General features: G+C 39.8%; 2 protein-coding genes across 2 annotated transcripts; one reads left to right on the plus strand and one right to left on the minus strand.

Moving 5' to 3' along the window:
- Window positions 1-5,000: 5,000 nt before the first annotated feature.
- Window positions 5,001-22,790, minus strand: LOC108101194 (cAMP-dependent protein kinase catalytic subunit 1). Its single transcript, XM_017205437.2, has 3 exons — window positions 22,601-22,790; window positions 19,686-21,768; window positions 5,001-7,945 (listed from the first exon to the last, which is right to left on the minus strand). Exon 2 carries the CDS (start codon window positions 21,090-21,092, stop codon window positions 20,031-20,033), a length of 1,062 nt encoding a protein of 353 aa, XP_017060926.1. The 5' UTR covers window positions 21,093-21,768; window positions 22,601-22,790; the 3' UTR covers window positions 5,001-7,945; window positions 19,686-20,030.
- Window positions 22,791-23,047: 257 nt separating this feature from the next.
- Window positions 23,048-23,712, plus strand: LOC108101158 (NHP2-like protein 1 homolog). The gene is made up of 2 exons (XM_017205381.2): window positions 23,048-23,203; window positions 23,264-23,712. Exons 1-2 carry the CDS (start codon window positions 23,201-23,203, stop codon window positions 23,642-23,644), a joined length of 384 nt encoding a protein of 127 aa, XP_017060870.1. The 5' UTR covers window positions 23,048-23,200; the 3' UTR covers window positions 23,645-23,712.
- Window positions 23,713-24,066: the final 354 nt, after the last annotated feature.

Raw genomic sequence — 24,066 nt, forward strand, 5'->3', positions numbered from 1 at the left:
GCGCACTGCCACTAAAATATTTTGGCTGAATGATTGAATATCTAACTGACAGACTGGCAACAAGTTCTGTCCATCAATTAATACCCATTTGCCAGACACAGATACGCACACCCAAAGATTGCACCTAAACAAATAAACAGAATAGGAATCGAAGCTAAAGTATACAAACTCAAGTCCAAAGTATTATTTTATTTATATGCGCTCTCTAATCATTCGATTCGGCCAAACTTTGGGGAGTCTTTTGATTTAGAAAAATAACATCATAAAGAAATTAGCGTTACAATAAAGGTCGAAATTGGTTTCCTAAATAAATGTGCTAAAAATAGAAACAAATATCTAAAATACTCACAAGCCACACCCATTATAAACTCATGCCAACTTTCCATAAAAAAATTGGTGTTATTAAAAATCTCCATTGCAAAGTGTAACTTAATTTTTTTTTATCTAGTGAATATAGCTAGATATATAAAACCTAACAAAATTGATTGGAATTTTACTGATTTAATTATAGAATAGGAATGTGTAATTTGAAGTAAATTACCACTATTTTCTCTGTGTGAGATACTTGAAAGCTCTTTTCTGACTCAATTACCTGAACCCCTGCTGGTTCGCTTCGTATAATTTGTTTTTATTTTCCATTGTCCATTGTTTGTTTACCCCCTCGCCTTCTAATTTGTTAATAACGTTTGCCCAATAAAATTTCAGTTTATGGAACTGATAATACACTTATGTGAAACTGCTAAAACAAACGATCCTCAGTATATTTGTACATAGAAATAGAAGTCCCTGATCTTTTAAGATTGTATATAATTTGTATTTTCGTTTCGTTAATTTTGGTTTTAAATTATAAAATTTATTTCTTTGTCCTCAAGATTTTGTAGCCTCTTGATCTTTATATGCTATACTTTTTTTTATATAAATAAACAAAAATGCTAAGGAGAAATATTCTAGGCAAAATATGCGGTTGATTTGATATTTTTCCCGGCCAGAATTTCAGAAAGTATTTTAAGCTGATTTTGTTGGCTTTTATTTAGCATTTTATGAGTAATTTTATGTGTATATGCTGTACGTGTTTGTCTGGACTAATTTGCTGGCTATTACTCATAGGGAATTAGCAGGGAAGAGAACATCGCTAATGATCGAAAGACGCCCGATTCTATATCTAGATCCAGGCACACCGAAAGCCACTTTCGCATCAACTGCGAAGTCACTTTGCGATGAATTTGCATATTATGAAATTACTCATTTGTACTTAACAACTGCTCGACCGAGCTTTTGTTCATTTCTCCTGCTCCAGTTGCCTTCGCCCTCCGCCGGACGACGTTTCATCCAATTACCAGTAAATTCAGTGAAATAATTGCACATATTCGAATGCGAGGGGTCTGGACCGCTGCATTCGAATGGCTCGTAAAAGTTACGGCCACAAAAAGGTTTACGAACGTCGACTGCATTCAAAGTGGGTGGCTGGGTTTGCCTTTCGGTCGCAAAGGGGGTGGTGGGTGGGGGATGGTGTCACTTTGTGTGTGCAGCCAGTTGGAAAATGAATGCAAAGCCCAAGCTGACTCAGCTGCATCCAAATCGGGTCCAGACCGCCAGACTCAGCGATGAATTCTCCCGCGGAGAGAAGGAGAATTCGCTGGTGTTTATCAATATCCAATGCTAACAATGCCCCCTTAATAACTAACTCGAATTGCCTATAAAGTATAATCTATATAATAGTACACTAAGAAATTATTCTTATTTCACAAAGTTTATTGTATGAAATTGGTAAAATGTATAACATTTATATAACTATCAACTAAAAAAACATCAAAAAAATGATAACATATCCCGCATTCATAAAAAACTGTTATATTTATTATATAAATTATTTCAATTGTTTGCTCCTTCGCCCAAGTGTTAAGATTTTATGCACATTTTTTTTGGAAAGAACTATTTTCCTTAACTGCTTTGCCCAATATTTATGACCCCCCAACTCGAATGCAATTACCCCAAAACGTTACGAGGCAATAAAATTTGTCGAGTGTACGGAGCGGGTTCTGTTGGATGATGCAACCAGTAATCACAGTGGAGCCAAAGTGAAGTGCAACAATTATCCGCAGCAGAGGGGCAACAATTTTAACGGGTTCCACTCCGATCGCTTTGGAGTGTATATCAGTATATGATATATGTAACCAAAGCTGTAACTAAAACTGGCACGTAACTGGCCACAGATAAATCAATCTTTGCACACAGCTTGCTCTCTGTCACTCTAAAAAAGTTTACCCCGTTGCGTCTCTATTCAAAAGTTGGCTATCCTCAGACTGATGAATAGACTTTTAATTAACGCGTGCCTGTGTCCAACCTCTGTCACCGTTTTTCCTCCATTTCCCTGAGTGCCCTGCCCTCGGAACGAGTTTACACAGCTGCCAGCACTTGGCAATACTATATATATTGTATATTTAGTCGCATACGAATCGGGAATGGGCTGCCCAATCGCCATCGGAATGCTATGCTCGATTTATGGTAAATTTTAAGTCTGCCCATCCGAAATACAGTTTTATGATTAATATAGAATTAAAGTCTTAGAAATGCATAGATAAATTAGTCGGGGCATTTCGTTTGTGCGCTAAAATTGTTCTTCTGAATATTTCTAATAAATTATCCACGTATATAAATACCATAGTTCTGGGAATTCTGAATTTGCTTGCCAAGGGATTTGGGTTTATCCGAGTATTTGAACAACACTATCAATCAACGAGATTGGATTGGATTGCTTTGGTTCAAAGACCTGACATCAGCAGTGTCCTTGCCTCCTTTATCTCCTGCTAGTCGCATCGCATAAAACGTATTTTCAACTTATTTTCCAATTACCAGATCCAATTGCTTGCCACCTTTTGCTGGCAAAGCACAAATGGCAACAAAGACCAGAAACAGACAACGGCAAACGAAAAAAAAACACGTTGGCATATAGATTTCCTTAACCACAAATGGTTGAATGGGAAAATGGGGGAAATGGGGAGGGAGAACCTAATTGGTAAGACGGCGACACATTGAAAACTGCGGCAGCTTTCTTCTCCTTTTGGTTTTTGCAAGGAAAGCCAGAAAAACAATCCACCCTGTCACTCAACGAGGTGATGGGTGATTTACAGTGGAACCCATTGAACATTACTCTCTGCTTGGAGTCTTAATATCAGCGAAACAGCTATTACATCACTCAGTAATAAATACATAAATAAGTAACTCGATACAGGGGTAATTACAATTTGTCGGGATTTATAATTTGGTGTCAAAGGTTTGGTTAATGATATTAGCATTTAATAGTATGGTAAGGGGTAAATTAGAATAGGTATCTTATAAATAACTGAAAAGGTCATTAAGGGGATGATTAAACGATGAACTAGTTTTGTAAGAACGCAGTTTTTCAATTAATGTATTATTTAATATAACAGCTATTATGAAAGCCATTTAAAACGTTACTTCACCGAAACAACCAAATACCAGTTTACTTTTAAGCCTTTACATACTCATATTCAAGACCTGCGATTCGATTATATGTACCTGTCTTCAACTCTTGCATCGAATTGAAGCCAAATTTCCGCAAGCCATTCATCGCATTTTCCGGCCCAGTTTCCCATTCCCATGGGGGTCTTGAGCCGTCTATTTATAGGGAAAATTCCTCTTTGATGTCTCACACACACAAAGCCCGTTCCGTTCCGATGTTCAGATGGCCATGTCGGGAATTATTATTTGCCATGGCTGGCCTGGCCTGCTGCATAAAGGAAAATTCCCTTGCCCCAGGACATACACACACACACACACACGCACACAAATCATAAAAGCTGCTTAGCTGTCCTTTCGTGTATGTCCTGGCCAACTTAAGGACAAACTTGGCGAAAGGCGCAACCGCGGCGGAAGGAGCCAAAGAGGCTAATGCGAGCGTGGCCGAAAAAGTGTTGCTATAAATAACCTTAGACATGCGGGGCTTCCACCTCTCAATTCCCTCGCCCAAAACCCCACTTTCCATATAAATATGCATATATACTCATACATATCAAACAAAAAAAAAAAGAGTGTTTGGTTTACATAGCATGTACACACGCCAACTTTTGTCTGCAGCCCAAAATCAAGGAAACAAACTAAAAACACTCTTTTTCTTCCCATTTTTTTTTTCCATTTTCCCTTCGCTTTTGCCCTGAAATTGTGTAATATAAAGAGAAAAGCCGACGGCAAGTGTGTCATAGGTGTACGAGTATGTGTTGGAAAATCGGAAGCGAAGGAAAAACGAAACAAACCAAAAATTATGCAGAACTTTTTGACAGTCCGCAGTCCTTTTCAGTTTTCTTACTTGCTGTTTCCTTTGTTGTTCTTGCTGGTCAAAAGTTACTTTTCGGGCCTGAAACTTTAGTAATATGGAATAGGAGGACCAACTTCAATTGATATGGCTTAAAATTGCATGTGTGCATGTGTGTGGTGCAAGGCATTAAAAACTAAAAGGGGTAGCTAGAAATTTAATTTTTGTGTTCAGCATTTTGTTCTTTTGCATATAAAATGCATTGAAACACGCAATTTAAATTTATTAAAAATCAAATGTTGTGTTGAAGTTTCCTAAAACACAAAATGTTGTATCTGTATCATTACGATGAGATCTACATTCTCACCAAATGTGTATCCTAGATAAAGCTGATTTGATTAAATTCTACACATTCTGCTTTAGTATCCAATATAGATTTAGATGTCTTTATCCAGCATCTGTGACTTAAGAGTTTTCCGGCCATCGAAAGGGGGAAAAAATAAAGAATTTTCAGCGCAGATGTTTTCCTTTTCCAGAATTTTCTAATAAAATTCCTTTGCCGTAAGTGCTTGTATGAGATGCGAGTGGAACACACCAAAAAGGAGGCAAAGGACAGCTGTAAGTAAAACCAATATACAATATACAGCTTTCCATTCCGAACTCCCCACCTCTTCAATTTAAATCTGAGGGAACCTCCATCAAACAGCTTCAATAAGAACGCCCACAGTTTGTGTATATATTTTTTAAGGATTTCAAATTCATTTTATTGGTTTTTTTGTTTGTTTGTTTCTTTTCCTTTGTGTTTTCTTGTTTCTCTTACTCTCCTCTTCAAACCATCATTTTACTTATAATTCTTTTACTTTTTCGCAAAATTTGTTTTTTATTGTATGCTTGTTTGTTGTGTTTATTTGGTTGTTTTTGTTTGTTGTTTTTTTTTTAAGATTTCTCATCTTATTTGTTTGTTTTAAATATATATATATTTGTATATATATATGCACTTGCTATATAAACTTAAATTTATAAACTAAATTAAATAACTTGAATTTTGCTTTCTCATTTTCTTGCGTTCTGGTTCTTCTTCTCACATATATATATATTATGTCAATATATATATTTAATCTGTTATTACCTCGAATTTTTCACGCACTCACATGAAACAACAACGAAAAGGTTTCCTTTATTCTGGCTAACCTAACCGAACAAACTTTTTGACTGAGGGAGAAGCTTAAGGAGTAAAAAAAAGATAGATGATACATTAAGAGTAGTACAAATTAGTGCATAGTGTATATTTAATACAAAAACGTAAAGCATTCAAATCGTTAGTCAGATAGTAAAGCTCAGATCGGGCTCCTCAGATACTGTATCTGCATCTTTAAAGAGCAGTGTTTACAGCTACCGTAAAAAGTTAACTAACAAAGGGGAAAAAAATTGCACAAAATTAAAGATCAACTCTTGCTCTCTTACTGCACATATGTTTCGAATATATTTATTTAGTTATATATCCACATTAAATTTTATGCTCAGACTACCGTAGATTATTTTCAGAATATGCTTATGTGTGTCTGTGTGTTTGTTTCTTTCGGGAGTGTGTGGGTGTCTGGGTGACTGACAAAAGGACACAAATCAAAGGATCGGCGATAGTTCTCCTCCACACAAACTAGTTGGAAACACATAAACATGTGTATGTTTCATATAAAGGGGAGACAATTTGGTTGTGATGTGAACATTTCGTGGCTACAAACATCGTCATCTTCTTCTTCTTCTTCTTGTTTTCTTACTCGATTGATTTTTCTGTTTTTTACTTTGTTTACTTTTATTTACCATTAAATTTAGATGCTTAATTAATGCCTATTTATGACTTTTGTCTCGCAACTAGTTGAACAAATAATCATAGAAAACATAAAAAGTATTTATAAATTAATTTTATTTGTTACGATCCCGAGTTGCTCTCGCTCTTTTTTATATCTCTCCTCTCACAACAACAACATAATATTTAAAAGTCTAGACTTTTAAAAATAAATAATAACAGGGAAAGGAATACGGAGAAGTGCCATTAGAATTAAAAGGTGGTTCGGAAACGATTTCGATATCTCCTACGGCCAATTAAAATGATTTCTCCGCACATAACGAAACAATAAATATATTTTCCGATCGATATTTACTTGAATATAACTGCTATAGTTGCCTTTTTCTCTTTCTTTCTTTTCATTTCTCTCTGCTCCAAATAATTATACTTAGCACATGATATTCTCTTTGTTCTGCTCCTCTTGGTATAATGCTTCAATCTTTGTGTATATATAGACATGACTCCGTCGACATCCGCTTCTTCTTCTTCTTCTTTTTTAATTTCATTAATGCTAAGTTTTATACGTTTTATACACACAAATTTCAGTTGATTTTTTTGTTTTGTTTTTTTTTTTTTTGTTTTATGTGGCTTAAATGTAAACATTTAGATTTTGTTTTTTGCTTTATATATTTCTTGCTGCGTTTCAAATGTTTCTTGTTGTTACTTTATTACTTTTACTTGCTTTTTAGTGTTTATACTTTGGAGTTTTGAGTAGTTGATGTGGTTCCTTTTGCGAGTGTAGATGGATAACTATTTATGAGTAAGTAGTGCGCATACTTGTGGGTGCCACTGTTGAAATGGTAGATGATTCTTAATGCTCTGATCTTGGTTCCGATTATGTTACTGCTTGTGGTTCTGTTTCTGTTTCTGATCCGGGGCGGGCGGTTGCTGGGTTTATTGTTGCACGTCGTCGCTGATTGTACAACATTTATATACGCGAATATATATAAATATCTAGAGACATGTCTACGGTAAAGACGCCAAATTTGTTTCTTTTTTCGGGGCTACTTGAACGCAAGCTCGGTTTAACGGAAAGGCGGGGGCAAAAATCCGGTCTGATTTCACTCACTCACTGGTCAACCAGCCGAAAAGTGTCCTCATTATTCGGCGGCGACTTCTGCTTTTGGCTTTTCTGAGGGCTTCAACTCGTTTCTGCTCTTCTCCCGCAAACATTTTACACATTTTACACCTTTAATTAATCGCAAGACTCGCCTGCTTCTTTGTTGGCTCGCCGATGTTGCTTCTTCTTGTTTTTTTTTTTTTGTCAAGCACACTGTGTGCGCCATAATTTTTGTGTTAAATTTAACCTTTTGTATTTCATTTAAAAATTATTAAAGCGTTTCATACTCTCAACTTGTTGTTGTTGTTTTTTTTTTTTTTTGCTGCAGCTGACTGAGTGACCGACCTGGATCGATCGATCGAAATGAAATGAAATGAAATTCTTTAGCCCTGGCTTAGATGACAATTCTCCTGGATTTCCTTTAGTGTATTTGTATTTGTATTGGTTTTTCAATCAGTGTCTTGCGTTTACACTTGCTTCACTTTCTTGCTGGTTCTTTATCGGTTTCTCTTGTATTCTTTAGTTAAGACTAAGCTACGTTTACAACTAAATATCTGTAGTCTCGTGGTTAAATACGCTATATGTTATGAATGAATATTAATGTGTAAGTCATTATTTTATCGGTTTCTATATCTTGTTTCGGTATCCGGATTTCAAATCGTCTTCCAAGTCCTTCCACTCGGCTTCGCACATCAGATGAAAAGACTGTTTGTTGTTCCGGCTGTGTGTTTTATCGAACTGTCCCACTTGAAGACGAAGGGAAATGCTGAAAAAAATGAAAGACAAGGAAAAAAGTGTTAGTTGTGTCTGCAAACTCAATCAAGCGTGCATTTGCATAATTCGCAATTTATTGAGCTCGTCTCGATCGGCTTTGACTTCTTCCGATCCGGTCCTATAGTTATTCAACCTTGACTGCTCCCCGCCCGTACTTCCTACTCAAGTTTTTTAACCTCTACCTCTGTCTCTTGCATATCAAATTGAGTTTGAGTTTGAGCTCGGCCGATAACTCATTCCGCACACAAAACCAAAACCACCAAAAGCCAAACTAAATCGATTCTATTAATAATGTTTAATTTGGCTAGTGGCTGTTTCTCGCTTGACTCGCTTAAGGGGCATTCAGCTGGGTCAAGGTCGTTTCTAAGAGTTTAAGGAACTAGAAGAACTAGGGTGAGTGAACGTGTTTGGGTTACTGGACGGGACTGGTTAATGATTTATAGAATAAAATAGTAAAGATAGAAACTGAAATGTTTATAGAGATTGTTTGAACAGGTTTATACTATAAAATGAATTTCTTGTTATAAACATGCATGATATAAAACAGACAAAGCTTTTTATAGTCATAGTTTTAATTTAGAAAAGCATTCCCTGATACAAATAGTTTAAATAGGTTTGTATATCGTATTTTAATCTCCATGATTATCTACATTGTATGGATAAATATTATTAAATGAAATGGAAAATGTCTCCTGCAGTCAAGACAGCTAAACAATGTCTATGTCATAGCCACTTGAACTAAAACAGTTTGAACCAGGCCACTTCCACTAGCGACAGGGACAGCGGAAAAACTCCCGCGTGCTGGAGAAATTTTCCCATGTCCCTGGGCATATTGGCATGTTAAAAGTTTTATAGATTTTTCGCCTTATCAGCGCGGCACATGCTTCGCTGCCCCACCCCCTTTTCCCTCTCTTTTGCCAGCCCCTTCCATGGGCATCTCATGACGTAAGCGAGCCACAGCAGCGTGCTATATTAAATCTCTTACACGAAACACACACTCACACTTACACACACACTCGAATGTTGGGGGAACAAAAAGAATAACAAGATAAAAAAATAATTTCAGGCGGCGTTTTATCGCTGAAACAAAAAGCGTCACTGAATCGCTGCCGCTGCCGCTGCACCCACGCAAAGGTGGCCATAATATACAGATACAGATACACACGTTCGGGCCGAGTACTCGAAACCGGAGAGGTGCACTGTACTCAGGTATCGAATTCGAGTCGCCGGAGTTTGGCATTGAATTTACAAGAGATCTTTTGTCTGCCATTGTCTCGAATTACATAAGGCCAAAAAGCCGAAAAAATTATGGCCAACAAGCGATTGCAATGGGAGGAGGCATTACGTGAACCCCAAGTAACAAAACTAATGGAAAGAGGGAAACTTTCACCAATCCAACAATCAAAGCTGGCCTTGGAACCCCAATAAAAAAAAACAATATATATCCCAACTTAATGAAAGAAAAGTATTCCTATTTAATATTGATATCAGACTCTCAAGTCTTGAAAAGCGCCACTGAAATATTCATATAAACTCTTTGTTGCATTAAACATTCAAAGTGCCCCGAACAAATCTGAAAACTCATTTGGTGTAACGAGTTTTCCAAGAGCTTCAAACTTGTCCGAGAACACAGCTGAATGGGTTTGAGAAGGGCCCCACTAGAAAGAAAAGCGGAAAGTGAAAAGCAGCAGGTGAAATCCCAGCAACACATTTGACCTACACGCAATGACAAAAATGTTGCCAAAAAGAACAATCAAAATATGTCTGGGCATAAATTTATTTATAACAGGCGGCCAAACGTAAAAAAAAGAACGGATACTTAAATCATATGAAAAATAAATTAATTTATATAAGAAGATTTAATTTTTCACTCGATTCAGATTCAGCTTGGCGCAAAAAGACGAAAAACATTTCAATAAATCAGCGAAAAATCAAGAAAACCAGAGTGGACAAGCCGAAAATATCTTTAGATATATATTTGTGCATATACAATCTATAAATGAACAAATTTCACAGAGGAATATATCTACGAAAATTCAACGAAAATTATGTTCAACCAGCTGTTGTTGATGTCGCCTCAATGCCTCGCCCTAAAAAACTCACAAAAAGTACTCCCCTCTAAAGCTTTGTATCATCTTCCTTTTGTTATATAATTTATTTACATATGCCAGAGCTTATAAATATCGTAAGCCACCCACATGCAAATGGCGTCTGTATACAAACCACGATTTTTCACTTTATTTATAGTTAGCTCATTCACTCGACCAACTCACAGCGAACAAAAATCCTTAAATCGAGCTTCCCAACACATTCCCCATTCAGTTAGTCAGGCAAAGGAGTCAGTTGCCGAGTTTCCCTTGCCGGTAATTACGCATTTTTAAAATGCAGTCTGTGCTTTGTTGCCATCAAATATTCATAGGCTCGAGGCAAGAAAACGAACTCAGTCTTGTGAGTGAGGGCGACACAAATGGAATGTGTCGTTGTCCCAGTCCCCGTTTTGCGTTTCAAGTCCCAGGTCGCCGTCATTTGGCCTTTTCTAAAATGCACAAAACACTAAACACACACACGAGCCAAAGTGGAGGCAAACGAGACCAAAGTCGAAAACTATGTCAGCAATCTTCAGTGTCTTACAAGCACGTCGTCAGCTGCTTAGATATGCCTGAAATTTTTACATATTCTTGGGACAGTTTATATCCCAACCATTGTATCTCAGACTAGATGAGTCTAAAGGTTATAAAATGAACGAAGGATTCTGTGCTTTAAAATAAAGCAGGATACTTTTAACTAGACAACAAAATCACGGAATTGCAAAAGGTCTTTTCCGTCAGAATGCATATCCTTTTATATGCTTTTAGGAGAATTGATTTGTCTAATGATCCCCGACTTGCAGCGTCTTACACTTCAATGATTTTCACGCTAGTGAATCAGCAAAATGCTTTTCCAAAAACACGCCAAATGTGCAAATCACTTTCAGCTCTCTCATATGTCAGTTTCAAAGGAGCTAGTAATGGGGTACTCAACTACTTCAAAGGAAACAGTTTAGATTAGAAAATGTCAAGACTTAGCACATTAATTAGAAGGGGACTTATCAAACGAATACTAATGAAACTCTTTTTGCACTTTTCTGGTTTGCAAAAGTTCTTTCAATCTAAATTCTTTTCCAACCAGTTTGGATTCTTGACCCCTAAACTGGTTCTTTCACTTGAGTGCCCTCCGACGGCTTCCTTTTGGACTTCATTGCTGGTCAATCAACGGAATGTTTCCCTTGCATTGACTCTGGGTTCAATATACGCCAAATAAAGGGAGATCTGCAATTTGCAATTCACATTCGGTGCTTTTGTTGTTCGCCATTCAGTTCTGGTCAGTCTCACATCCAGACACACTCGCTTTGAACCCTCAACTTGGTTAAATAACAAAACAAATGCAAGACAAATGCAAAAAAAAAAACCAAAATGAAAAGAAAGAAATGAGAAATAAAGGCGAATTAAAGAACACAGAATCGGAATGCGAGTGGGGATCGGCATGCCAATTATCGAGGCGCCCTCCCATCGATATTTTGGCCGCTGCTCGTAAATCAAAGTGTGGAAAAGTTTTGGGGCATTCGGTAAAGTAAAAAGAAATAAATGGATAGCGGCTCTCGCCGTATCTAATGTCAATAAACTTTTTGGCTTTGAAATCAAATCAATTTTCATGCCAAGCGAAAGCGGGCAGACATCATGATGGGACAGGAAAAGCGGAAAAGCGAGGATGAGGCCACACAATGAAGAGAAAATCGATGCCGAGGCCCTCAAGACAAATCAATTAAAATGAAATTTTTACTTCTGAATTTAACATTTTGTTTTATACGTTTCCATCGAGCCGAAAGAAAATGTCAACGAAACGAATCGAACCGAACCGAAATGAAATGAAATGAAATGAAATGAACAGGAAACGGAAACATGACAAACGAAGGCACAAGATTGGCAAACTGCGAAACCTGATGGGCCAACATCACAGCAGCGCAAATTAAAAGCAAATTTCAATTTTTGCAACGACATTGTCACTGTTTTTGCCACTGCCACTGTCGCTTTTTGTTGTAACAAAATTAACTACGAAAGTAATTAAAGACCAGGGGCAAGGCAGGGCCAGATGGGGCAGGCCACCAGGACAAGCAGGAGGGGCAGAAGGGGCACGAAGGGAGTGGCGGGGGCTGGGTCAACTGGTGCCCGCAGGAAAAGAGTCGCAGGAAGGCAGGGAGGTGACCATAAAGAGCCTCAACTTGTCTTGCGCGCGCATGATGGCAATTAACATCACACACTAACGCACCTACTGACAGTGGGAGGAGATCGAGTGGTTTGGGCTTCTTAATTCTTTATTTATATTCAGTGATAAATGCAGGGAATGCAGACATATACTTGCTTCTTTAAAAATATTATAAAATATCATCATAACTTCTTTTAAAAACGCAATAAAATGGCAAAATATAATTGGTTTCGTAGGTCCAGCAATTCCAGCGATTCAATTTTTTTTGTTTACTTAAATTTGCAGTTTGTGTGATAAGAATTTCAAAACAAAGTTGATAAATATGTATATTTACGTATATATTATAAAAAAATATATATAAATATAAACTAAGTGTCTTTTCCCTAGCTTTGCTGTCTGAAATGGACATTATTATTTACTATTTGTTGTTTACATATGCCAGTAAAATAATTAATTGCTTTATATTTGTCCCAGTAAGATGATACATTTCGCATTTCAAAATATATAAACATTTGTATTCACAATATAGCACTAGATTCAAAGCAATTACAAAACAGTTAAGCTTCGAATAAAATGCGGTATAAAATGAACCAAAATGAAACCAAAGATTACTCTTTAATCGACCCTCGCGAGGCACACTCTTACACACACAGGCGCAGGCTAAGAAAGCCACTGAGGATAATAGCGGAGGAGGACGAGGGTGGCGAAGGGAGGGACTGACACGCAACAGCGCCGCCGGCGACATGGCGCACAATTTGTGTGCTGCAATAAAATAAAATTAAAATTTGAAACAACTACGGCAGCAACAACATTGAAACATCGAAGAAAAGCTGGCGACCAAGAGGAGGCGGGAATGAGTGAGTGGGTCGAAAAAATTCAGTGGGAAGCTGTAGCTGTAGCTGTTTGTGTAGCTGTATTTGTTTGTTCCCTGTCAGTGTATTGGTGCGGTGCACTTGTATAAGCGTATGAGCGATGAGCAGAGCTGAGTTAAAGCATCGCCATCCATCGTCGTTATTTCTACTTCCCCGTATCCTTTTGGTCGCTGTGGCAATATTATCTCCTTTCTGCTCTCATTTCACTCGCAATTATGATAAGACAGTAATTACATTTATCTGCTGCTGGCAGCATTCGACACCAACCGCTGAGGACAAAGCCAACACTTGGCGGCTTTAATCGCGACCACACTGCGTATGCGTAATATATGCAAACGTGTTGCGTATACGTCATGTTGCGCCCGTATCCAAGGTGAGTGCATAGAATTAGTTAAATTATCAGCGGATGGCCTTCAAGTGCTAACTGCTGCGACTAACGCAGCATTAAATTTGCGGTGGGAGTGGAAAGGAGTGGGGATTTCAAATATTCGTAGATGACTGTAGGTCAAGGACGCCTTGGCAATTGTTTACAAGTGATTAGAAATTGCCTGACAAGTCGCTCCGATCGTACGCAAATGACGTCAACAGCAGCGGCTGAAAGCCTTTCCGAGCGTAATAACCCAATTAAATTGAGCACATAGAAAATAAAGAAATTGTTAAAAGCACCAGCGAGAGAAACCTTAACAAACGCAGAGGATGGGGTAAAGTGTTTTTGTCACCCAAGAGATTGATGATTCAATTAATGCAAAAAGAAAAAGTAAGGCGAAAGGAAAAAGGTTCAAGTGCAGACCTTTCTCCCAACACACAAACATGTTCTTTAGTCTTGTTCTTGGTCTTGTGTTCTTGTGGGTGAGTGTTTAGGCAAAAAGGCAAAACCCACACAAATAATTAATCAATAATTACGCCTTGCGTGAGCGGAGGCACAGAGAGAGCTAGGCAGCAAAAAAAAAAAAAAAGAAATATTTATTCATTTATTTGCGGCTGCCTAGCACCTGGCCCCACCACTCCACGCCCCCTTTGAATGCCGCCCTCTTTCAATGTCAGACCGGCAACAGCAACAGCAGCAGCAGCAGCGGCAACAACAACAACAATTATTATTGATTACATGTCAATTGTATTGAATTTGCGGGAAAGGGACAACAGCCCGCAGTTCCCCTTTCACGTGTCCCTCCTCTAATTGTATTCCTCTTGCCAGGTTTTTTATCAAATTCAATTAGACGCACGACTATAACTGTAATTGTGTGTTAGCCGTCAGGGAGAATGTGTGTACAGAATAAAAAGGGGTACAGTACAGATGGGGAGTCAATAAAGCGGCTATTATGGCTGTCTTTTGTTATCAGGCCACATGGAAATGAATGCATCGCTGATGATGTAACACACTTGCAGAAACTAGCTCACAAAGCTACGGTGACTACTTATTAAAGACCTTTTGTGGAAATGGGGTGCATATTCTTAACCCATTTTCCCGAGACGAAAGCCAAACAAAACAAATTAAAAAACTGTCGTGCGAAGAAGTTGTGGGAAAAGTTCCGTCAGAACTTCGAAACGCGGAGCTGCATAAATATGAATCTGAATCTAATAACTCTCTTTGTTTGCTCTATCTCGTCTTCGTTCTTATCGCCCAACGGTCGCCAGCTGTTGTTTGGCTTTAGCTCTAGCTTATGCCCGAGTTTTGTTTTAGTTTTCTAGCCCATTGTCAACAGCAACAACCTCTCATATGACAACTGGCGTCAATAAGTTTTTTAATGATTCCCCGCTGATAAGCGTGCCTCAAGGGGGAATACTCGATGATGTCGGTTTGTTTTGCCCTCCCATCCGTTTTCCACAATTTTAAATTTCTGCTATCGACGAAAAGCATTTGCCAGTCAACGCCACATACATACATACCTATCCCTTAGATTAAATTGAATCAATGAATTTCAATTCGCAGAAATTCGATAGCAAACAAAAGGGAAACAAACACGTATGTAAACACATATACTCGTATGGTGTATTTATATAAAAAGAGGATTGTGCAGTTTTTTCTGTCGCGGCTGAAATTTTTGCATGAAGTCATTCCTCTCCGAATGGAAATGCATGTGTACATAGCACCTGTCCATAAATAACGGGCGGTAAACAACTGGGAATGAAATAAAAACGAAAACTAAAACAGAAAATTTCAATTTTCATTGTGCAACGTTTTCCATGTTCAATTCTATTTTATTTGCCCATAAATTCTGAATGAAAATTGCTGGTTACTGTGCGGGACAGACAGTCAAAGTGGCAGGCGCTAAGGGGTGGCTGGAAAAGTCAGCGTTTATCTCACAGATACACACCGCGCAAATACGAGAAAAAACCCTATACCTCGACCATTAGATGCGCTCAAATCAAGCGGAAAGATCTGATAAGCGAGCCAGCTAGTTAGCTAAACTTGTTTCCCATTAAGTTCCCTTACGAAATTCTATATGTTAATGCGCGATTGGCAAAACACATAACAATCTTGAAGATTCCAAAAGATTAACTACTTTTTTTACACATTGTATACTGCTTGTGTAAAGTTGAACACATATATAAGGGGTAAATTCTTAAATCATATCCGTTGAATCAAATGCACATTCAACCAAATAAAATACATTGAAAAAGAATTGAGCGAATAGAAAAACAAATGAACGGAACTCGAGATCCAATAAAATAAAAGACAAACAATGCATGGCCGGAAATGTCGAGGGCGGACAAACAAGATCGCATGATCCGAATGCACCGATCCTGATCGAGAACACATATAATGCTTTATGGGGTCGCTATCGTCCCCTTTGCGCTGCGAAAACAAAATGCCCTCGCATTCCACTAGAACGCGGCAGCTACTTGGGAAAGAGTAGCGAAAATAAATAAACAGCGACTACAATTTTGAAAGCTAAAACGACGAAAATAATTGCACAAATGAAACGGAGAGAAAAAGACGTGAAAAAAACGGAAAACAGAAAACAAAAAATTAAAACGAGCACAACATGGCGAAGCTGCCGCCGACGTGTGCGTTATTTAAATGATTTTGCCAGTTTGCCTCGCTGTGTCTCAATTTAAATGTTTTTTATAGCCTGCATTCGGCGACTGCCACTCCTAACATTTTCAAAGGGGGTCGGGAGGCCCAAAAGGCAGACTGAGAGGCACATACACCCGAAACCCGTTTGCAAAAACGAGATGGAAAACGCAAACCAAAACGAAATGAAACGAAGCGAAAAAGTTAACAAAATCAACAAACACAATTAAGGCAAAGGCAGAAATCGTTTAATTTATTCTTTATGCGTACGAAAACGAAAATACAATTTGAGCTTTGCTTTGCCTTCTTTTTCGCTCGTTTTTTTCATGTGCTTCTTTTGCATATTGCTCATACGACGCGTTGATTCAGTCAGAGTGTAAGAGCTTACACAGGAAAAAAAAAACAATAAAATAAAATATAAAAACAAAAATGTTAATCACCTTTTGAACCACAAAAAATAATACAAAAGTTTAATGTCAGATTAAAAATAATTTGAGTATCATAGGATAGTCATACATATATGTATATATAAATTTTGAAAACCTTTATACTATATTATTTTCTCATACGATATAAAATCATTCCAAACTGAACAGTTTTTGTCTGTGTTTCGCTTTAAGAAATGAAAATGGAACTGGTCACCGGGGGAACCAGAACCATTTATCTTATTGAATACTCGGAAAATTCCGGGTTTTCCCATTCCTCGGCCGTCTTAATTGTTTTCTCTTCTTTACGACCATTGTCTTGGTATCTCTGGGTTATTGTTGCTATCGCCATTTGCTCGGCCGCAGTTGCAGCGCGTGCGTGTTGGCAAGCTCGATTTGAGGGCACTGTTACAAGGCTGCTCGGCCTAGTCGTTATGTCTCTGACTGTCTGCGATCTGCCGCCCCCGTCACGCCTCCTTTTCAAGCACCAAAATTGGCCAGACAACGTCTCAGATTCACAAGCGCGTTGGCAGTTGCATTCTTTGAGTTTCAGCCACGGCGACTTGCCGACTGCTAGCTAAACTTGGCTTGGTCTAGGTGATTATTGGAGCACGACGAATGCGTGTTGAATCCAAGACTCGCTGGCTATCTTGTGTGCTTGTTCAGCGACTTCTGAGAACAAGTTTGACGAGCGACATCCAGCTGGGAGCTGAACTTTGGCTTGAATGCGCTCCAAATCGGCAAAATGCCACAAGAGAGCTGGCAACTACATTCAAGTCGTTTGGTAATGCGAATGAATACTGAGACTTTTACAAAGCAATGAAATATTGTTAGGTCATTATTTAATATAGTATGCATATATTAAAGAAAACTATATAAATAACTTAATAAACAAACACACATTATATTTTATTGCAGGTAATAAATAGGGTTGCTTTCTTGCTTGTTCTCCTTTGAGAACCTTCACTGTAGAGGCAAAAACCTTTAGCTGGTTGCCATAGGCAGACGCAAAAGTTTAATTAGCTTATCAGTGCGAATCTAGAAGAAGAACTAGCAAGGCGTGCCCCCCAATCACCCCACTCCCAGCTGGTTTCGCCCTCCTGATAGCGATTCTCATTCTCTATCACCGCCTTCGTATTGATAAACAATCAGAAGAGCCGTCGAGTTAATGTAAATAAGTAAACCTAATGCCCGATACTTAGTACCCATGACTACGTAGCCTAATTGACTTGGCCCAAAACAAATGATTGATGGCCTTCTCAAGCAGCAAGCGGCAAAAGCAACAAAATGATTATAATTGGTGCCAATAAAGCTGTAGACGACACATGTCGCATGGAAATGCGAGGGGAATCGGAATGGGATCGGAATCGGAATCGGAGGAGAAACATAAATAAACCAGAGAATCCACATACCCACTTTTAGATGGACAACTCTTTTGGGGCTTGGCCAAAGGTCGGCCAAGGTCAGGGTCGGTGATTATCGCACTTCGGCATTTATATTTAGCGATTTTTCCTTTGATCTGAGATGGAATAGTTACTGCATATACTCACTAAAGGTTTTCCCCCAGAATTAACAACTCCCCTTGATTGCGTTACTCTTTTTAGTTTTTCACAATTCCACAATTTCTAAACTTTATGCGGCTTTCACACGCAGCTCTTACTTTTGTTTTGCTCTTGATGTTTGGACATAAAACTTATTATAATTTATTAATTACCAGCAGCGTTTTGGCTTTGATAAAAGCAACACAATTTCGGTAATAGCCAGCGGACACGCAATCAACTGGGAGAGAGAAAAAGAAACGGGGAACAATTCATAAAATAAAAGATATATTTCTTTTACTGCGTTTTTCTTTGACATTATTCATGGCTTTCTCTCCCCGTCTTGTTAGCCTTTCAAATGGGTCAAGTGTGAATAGCTATATTTTTGTGGAAATTGTGGGAGTCGGCAAAAACTTCAATGGGAAAGCTTTTTACTATTTAATTAAATCTAGAAGGTTTTTCAAAAGCTTCAGAATTCACAGAACAGTAAAGAGAACTTTTAAGCAGGCTTACTATTTAAGTGTTTGAAAATAAATATAATTTCAAAGCAACTATTTTAGTAAAAAGCAAAGGGTTCTTTTTTGCCAAAGGGATTAGGAATTTACAACCCTTCAAATTCTCTTTACATTTACTTTAAGCACTTGGAATTCCATTGAAAGTAATTGGTTTGCATTTTTACTATCAGTTGTCTAGTTTGTCTGGCGAAGAGATTAGACCCGTCGGAATTACGGCAAGTTGTTACAGTAAACGTTTTACGACCGCATTCTGACGCTTATTGCAATTAATGATAGGATGTTTACGGGTGTTTTGCCCCTTGGGGGGTTTGGTTATGAGTAAGTGTTCATGCTCGAGTTTTTTTTAGTTGAAAACATCACGTAGGGACAGCAGCCGCAGGGAACATCCGAGTGTAGCAATAAGCCAACTCATCGGGGGAAACTAATTAAAAGTATTTCGTGTTCCAACAACTGTCGCGGGCAGAACAATTGACGGACGACCAGAAATGCCTTCTGTCTCATAATCAACTCTCTGGCACTCACTACACTCTCCATTTGCGGCTCACTCTAAAGCAGGCAAAAGCATTCTACTGAAAGCAATCAATCAATCAAGCCGCTCGTCCATCAATCTCGAAGCCAAAGTCAAAACAAAAACAAACCTGCTATACCCTTGCCCTCGATACCCTTCGCTAACGAAGAAAGTACGGAGAACAGTCAATAGATTAATACCTCATACCGCAAAATGGTGAAAAATAGCCTTCTTTGTGAATTCACAGATTGATATATGGCACAATAAATAAGGAAGATGTCTTCCCCAGTATAACTCTGGATGTCAATCGTAATTTTTCTTAATTTACTATTCTAGATAAGAGAGCCATTCTAACACTGACGTTTGCAATAAAATAAAATATATAAAACAAAGATAATGATTTACAATGTAACGAATACAGGATGCCATTGCAAAAAGGAAAAGTAATAAAGGAAAATGATATAGACAATGGTTTTCATAATAATTTGAACATATAAAATAAGATGATATCTCAAAAAAAAAAAGCTTCATTAGAAAACCTGACTTTATTTAAGAAAGCTACGCTTAACATTGCAACTATCCCAATTTAGTTTAAGATATTGTTTCTTATACTTACGTTGATGCGAATTGTTGTGTGTGGTGAGAAATTCAATGTTGGCAAAGGTGTGGATGTGGAGTAGATGCAGACAAATAGATGTCCAGATGGACGCAGGCTGTAGTGGTGGTTGTTGTGTTGTGGGTGGCTGTTGTTATTACAGTTGTTGTAGTTGTAAGTAGTAGACATATAGACAAGACGACGACAACGACGATGAGGACGTGGTCCGCGATGCCACCACGATGCGGTGGCAACAACAGCAGGAGCAGTTGCAGATACAATCGCAGTAGCGGATACAATTGCAGTTGCAGTTACGCCTGCAGAACGATTGGGGGACTTTGGGCTGACTGGCGACGAGGAGCTCCTCTAGAATTCAGCAAACTCCTTGGCACACTTCTCGGTGCTGGAGATCCGCAGCGCCTCCTCCTCGTAATCATCGAAATTGCTCGTATCGCCGGGACCCTTACACCGAGGAATGAACGGCGCCTCGATTTTCTTTTGGAAGATCGCAATCCAGTCGGTGGAGGCGAACCACTTCTGGTTCTTAATATCATTGACGCCCGCCTTCAGATTGCCGTAGCGCTTGGTCAGATCCACCTGCAACAGGTTGCGCAGCAGATCCTTCAGATCCGATCCAAAGTGCGATGGGAATCGCACCTTGCCGGAGACGATCTTCTCGTAGATCTGAATCGGTTGATCCGCAAAGAAGGGCGGATAGCCGGCGGCCATTTCATAGACCAGCACGCCCAGCGCCCACCAGTCGACGGCCTTGTTGTAGCCCTTGGACAGAATGATCTCCGGGGCCAGGTATTCGGGCGTGCCGCACAGCGTCCAGGTGCGACCCTTGACCCGCTTGGCGAAACCGAAGTCCGTCACCTTGAGGTAGCCCTGCGAGTCGATCAGCAGGTTCTCCGGCTTCAGATCGCGGTAGATGAGGTCCAGGTAGTGCAGGTACTCGAAGGCCAGCACAATCTGCGCCGCATAGAAGCGCGAGTGCGGCTCCGAGAAGCGTCCCACCTTGCGGAGATGCGAGAACATCTCGCCACCGGGCACATACTCCAGCACCATGTACAGATTGGAGTTGTCCTTGAAGTGATAGCGCAGCGAGACGAGGAAGGGGAACTGGATGGCCTGCAGGATGCGCTTCTCGTTCAGCGTGTGCTCCACCTGCTTCAGCTTGACGACCTTCTGCTTGTCGAGAATCTTCATGGCATAGTAGTCTTTCGTGGGCTTGTGCTGAACGATCATGACGCGACCGAAGGACCCGGTGCCCAGGGTCTTGATCCGTTCGAAGTCATCGAGGGCGGCGGTGTTGGTCGGATTGCGTCGCCACTTGTCCTCGAACTCCTCCTTGGCCTGCTCGAGGAACTCCTTCACCGTCTCGGCGGCATCCACTTTCTTGTTCGACGTGGTGGCGTTGTTGCCCATCTTGGAGATGGTCCCTGTTATTGATGACAGGCGGAACGTGGCACTGGCCGACACCTGGGCCTGATCCTCACTAGAGCTGGTTGCTCCTCCTCCTGCTCCTGATTCCGCCCCCGAACCGGGCGTGGTCGTTGAGGCGGCGGGGGGCGTGCTCCTGTGGGCGGCGGATGCTGCTGCTGCCGGCGAGGGGCCGCTGCTGCTGCTGCTAGCCTGGTCCGCTGGGACTGCCGCTGCTGCCGCTCCTGCCACTCCTCCCGCTGCCGCTCCTCCGCCCTCCTCCTCGCAACTGGACTGCGCCTGTAGCTTGCCCTCGCCGGATGCGGAACTATGATGGGACTTTTTCTTTTTGAGGAACTGCAAAATGGACTTAGCTATTTTGCCGATCTACGGGGCAACGGTGCGGATGAAATATGTTGCTCCTTCGTGGGCAAAAGAGAGCTTCTCACAGGAGCTCTCTTTTTCTCTCGCTGGTAATCCTTTTGGAGTTGTTTTCAGTGTTTTTGTTTTTAGAGCGTTTGGTTTAGACGCGTTTAAATTCTGGTTTTAGTACGATTGCGGTTTTACGTTTTATTTTTTTGTTTTATTTGGTCTTAAACTAGTTTTACACTTTAGGCTTAGACTAACATTTGGTTTAACACTTTAGGTTGCTTATGATCGCGATTTACTCTAACTTGAGAAGCTGCAAAGAGAAACGGAAGAGAAAACGGCACAGATTAGCGGGAAATGCGTTTAAAGCTTAAAATAAAAGTCCAGTTTATCAGATTTATATTCGTTTTCTTTATTTTCTCACTTCGTTTTTGTTCTTACAGCGCATTGCTGGCACTTTTTGAAGCTCAAAAGCTGTTTATAATCACTGAATAAATAAGCTAAACAAAATCACACATAAACTCGAAATTATAAAGATATGAAGTAGGGAAGAGAGGAGAGAAAGAGAGCAAAAGAGCGAGAGGGGCAACTTTCGATCGTGTCAAGTGTCAAACAGCTGATGATATATATCCAGCTCACTCGCTCTCACGCACACGCAGTTTAGCTTCTTCTTCCTTTTACCTCCCTCTCATTTTTGTCTATTTAAATTATTAAATACTTTTTTTTGGCACTGTCTTTTGCTTTGGCTTCTGTTTTTTTTCCTTTTGCCTTTACTTCTTTACATTCACTCAAGTGTGTGTGTGTAGGTGCGCGAGTGTTTCTGTATATGTATGCGCTTCTGGTTTAATTTTCGCCCTCTCTTTTTAGCGCTCTCTTCGCAGGCACTTTTCCACATTTCGCACACTTTAAATTAGTTAAATTGGCCTTTATTGCTCGGTGTGCTAAATTTTTCGCCATTCGATTTGGGCATAAAAATCCCGTGGTTTAAACAAACACAATCGCACACGCATACACACACAACGCTCGCTCACACACACATACACCAACACACCCGCACACAGATTGGATAATCGATTTTTTTACATTCATTTCCTTTTTTGAGTTTGTTTGACTTTGCTTTTCCGATTTTCGCTGCGCGAAATTACCTTTTTGCAATTAACGACTACGATGCCAGCGACTTGTAAACACTTTCAGAAATATTGCCTCGACTTTCCGATCGATTTAATGCACTGTAGCTGTGGATTTTGATGGCTTAGATTAAAAATACCCGCATAGCCGCCGAACCGAGTTCTCCCGTCCAACACGTTCGAATTTTTTTTATCGACTGAACTAGAGCTGCGAAAACATCGGTCCAGAAAACGGTAGTATCGATGCTAGAAAGTCGATGCTTTGAAAACTGTTTTTGCCCCGTAATCGATGTCTGGCCGCCGATGTTTTTTTACCGACCACCTGTCACCGTGTCTTTCCACCATGGTTCAGTGCATCGGTGTCTAAGCTATTCAGGCAGACTCAGCGAGGGCACCATCGTAAATTAGCGATGAATATCGTGATAAAATAGTATGACCTTCTAAATGTTGGATTTTTGGTTTTTCTGGGATACCCAAAAACGGTTAGACCACGCCGACGCACGTGTTTTGAAAACGTTTCAATTGTTCCTGCAATTTTGCCCTCAGTGAAGCAACGAGCCGAGAGGTTGCATTAAAAAACACTATTTTCTATTAAATAATATAACAAGAAACCTTACAATGGTAAGTAAACCTCCACTGTCCTATAAAAAACGTGAAGTAGAATGACTCTGATTTTTTCAGACTGAGGAAGTAAATCCCAAGGCATTCCCTTTGGCCGACGCCCAGCTCACGGCCAAGATCATGAACCTGCTGCAGCAGGCTCTGAACTACAATCAGTTGAGGAAGGGAGCCAACGAGGCGACCAAAACCCTGAACCGTGGATTGGCCGATATTGTGGTTTTGGCTGGTGATACCGAACCCATCGAGATCCTGCTGCACTTGCCTCTTCTTTGCGAGGACAAGAACGTTCCCTACGTCTTCGTGCGTTCCAAGCAGGCTTTGGGTCGCGCCTGTGGAGTTTCCCGGCCGATTGTGGCCTGCTCGGTGACCACCAACGAGGGCAGCCAGCTAAAGTCCCAGATCACCTCTATCCAGCAGGAGATCGAGCGCCTGCTAGTCTAGTTTTAATTTAGACTTAACTGAAGTACAAAGTGGTAATCTGAATAAATATGTGTATTTTTTAATACAAATTAATAATTTGTTTTCGTTGCTCCATGCACATGGTCGGATTGGGGTGACCGTTTTTCCCGCCGCCGGACCCTTTGATTGAGAATACCAAAAAATACTAAACTAGAGCGGCTGTTTTAGCTACAGCAGCTTTACTGGCAACAACTTAATTCAATAATTCACCAAAATCAAAATGCTCTTCAAGTTTTAACCTCTTGTGCCAGGAAAAATGCATGCATTATCAGATACACTCAACAAACAAAAAATATGAATTACCGTGATACAATTTTTTTAAAAAGCTTACTTCTGTTTTGTACTTCATACTGAACTTTACAGCACTTAAAGGAAAGACATTTTTTCAAAACTTTTGTTTATGT

This window comes from Drosophila ficusphila, unplaced genomic scaffold, assembly GCF_018152265.1.
Source record: "Drosophila ficusphila isolate 14025-0441.05 unplaced genomic scaffold, ASM1815226v1 contig_794, whole genome shotgun sequence".
NCBI classification, from domain to species: domain Eukaryota; kingdom Metazoa; phylum Arthropoda; class Insecta; order Diptera; family Drosophilidae; genus Drosophila; species Drosophila ficusphila.

What these genes read in the sequence shown, in the direction of transcription:
- LOC108101194 (XM_017205437.2), bottom strand. Translation starts at nt 21,092, where the DNA reads ATGGGCAACAACGCCACCACGTCGAACAAGAAAGTGGATGCCGCCGAG.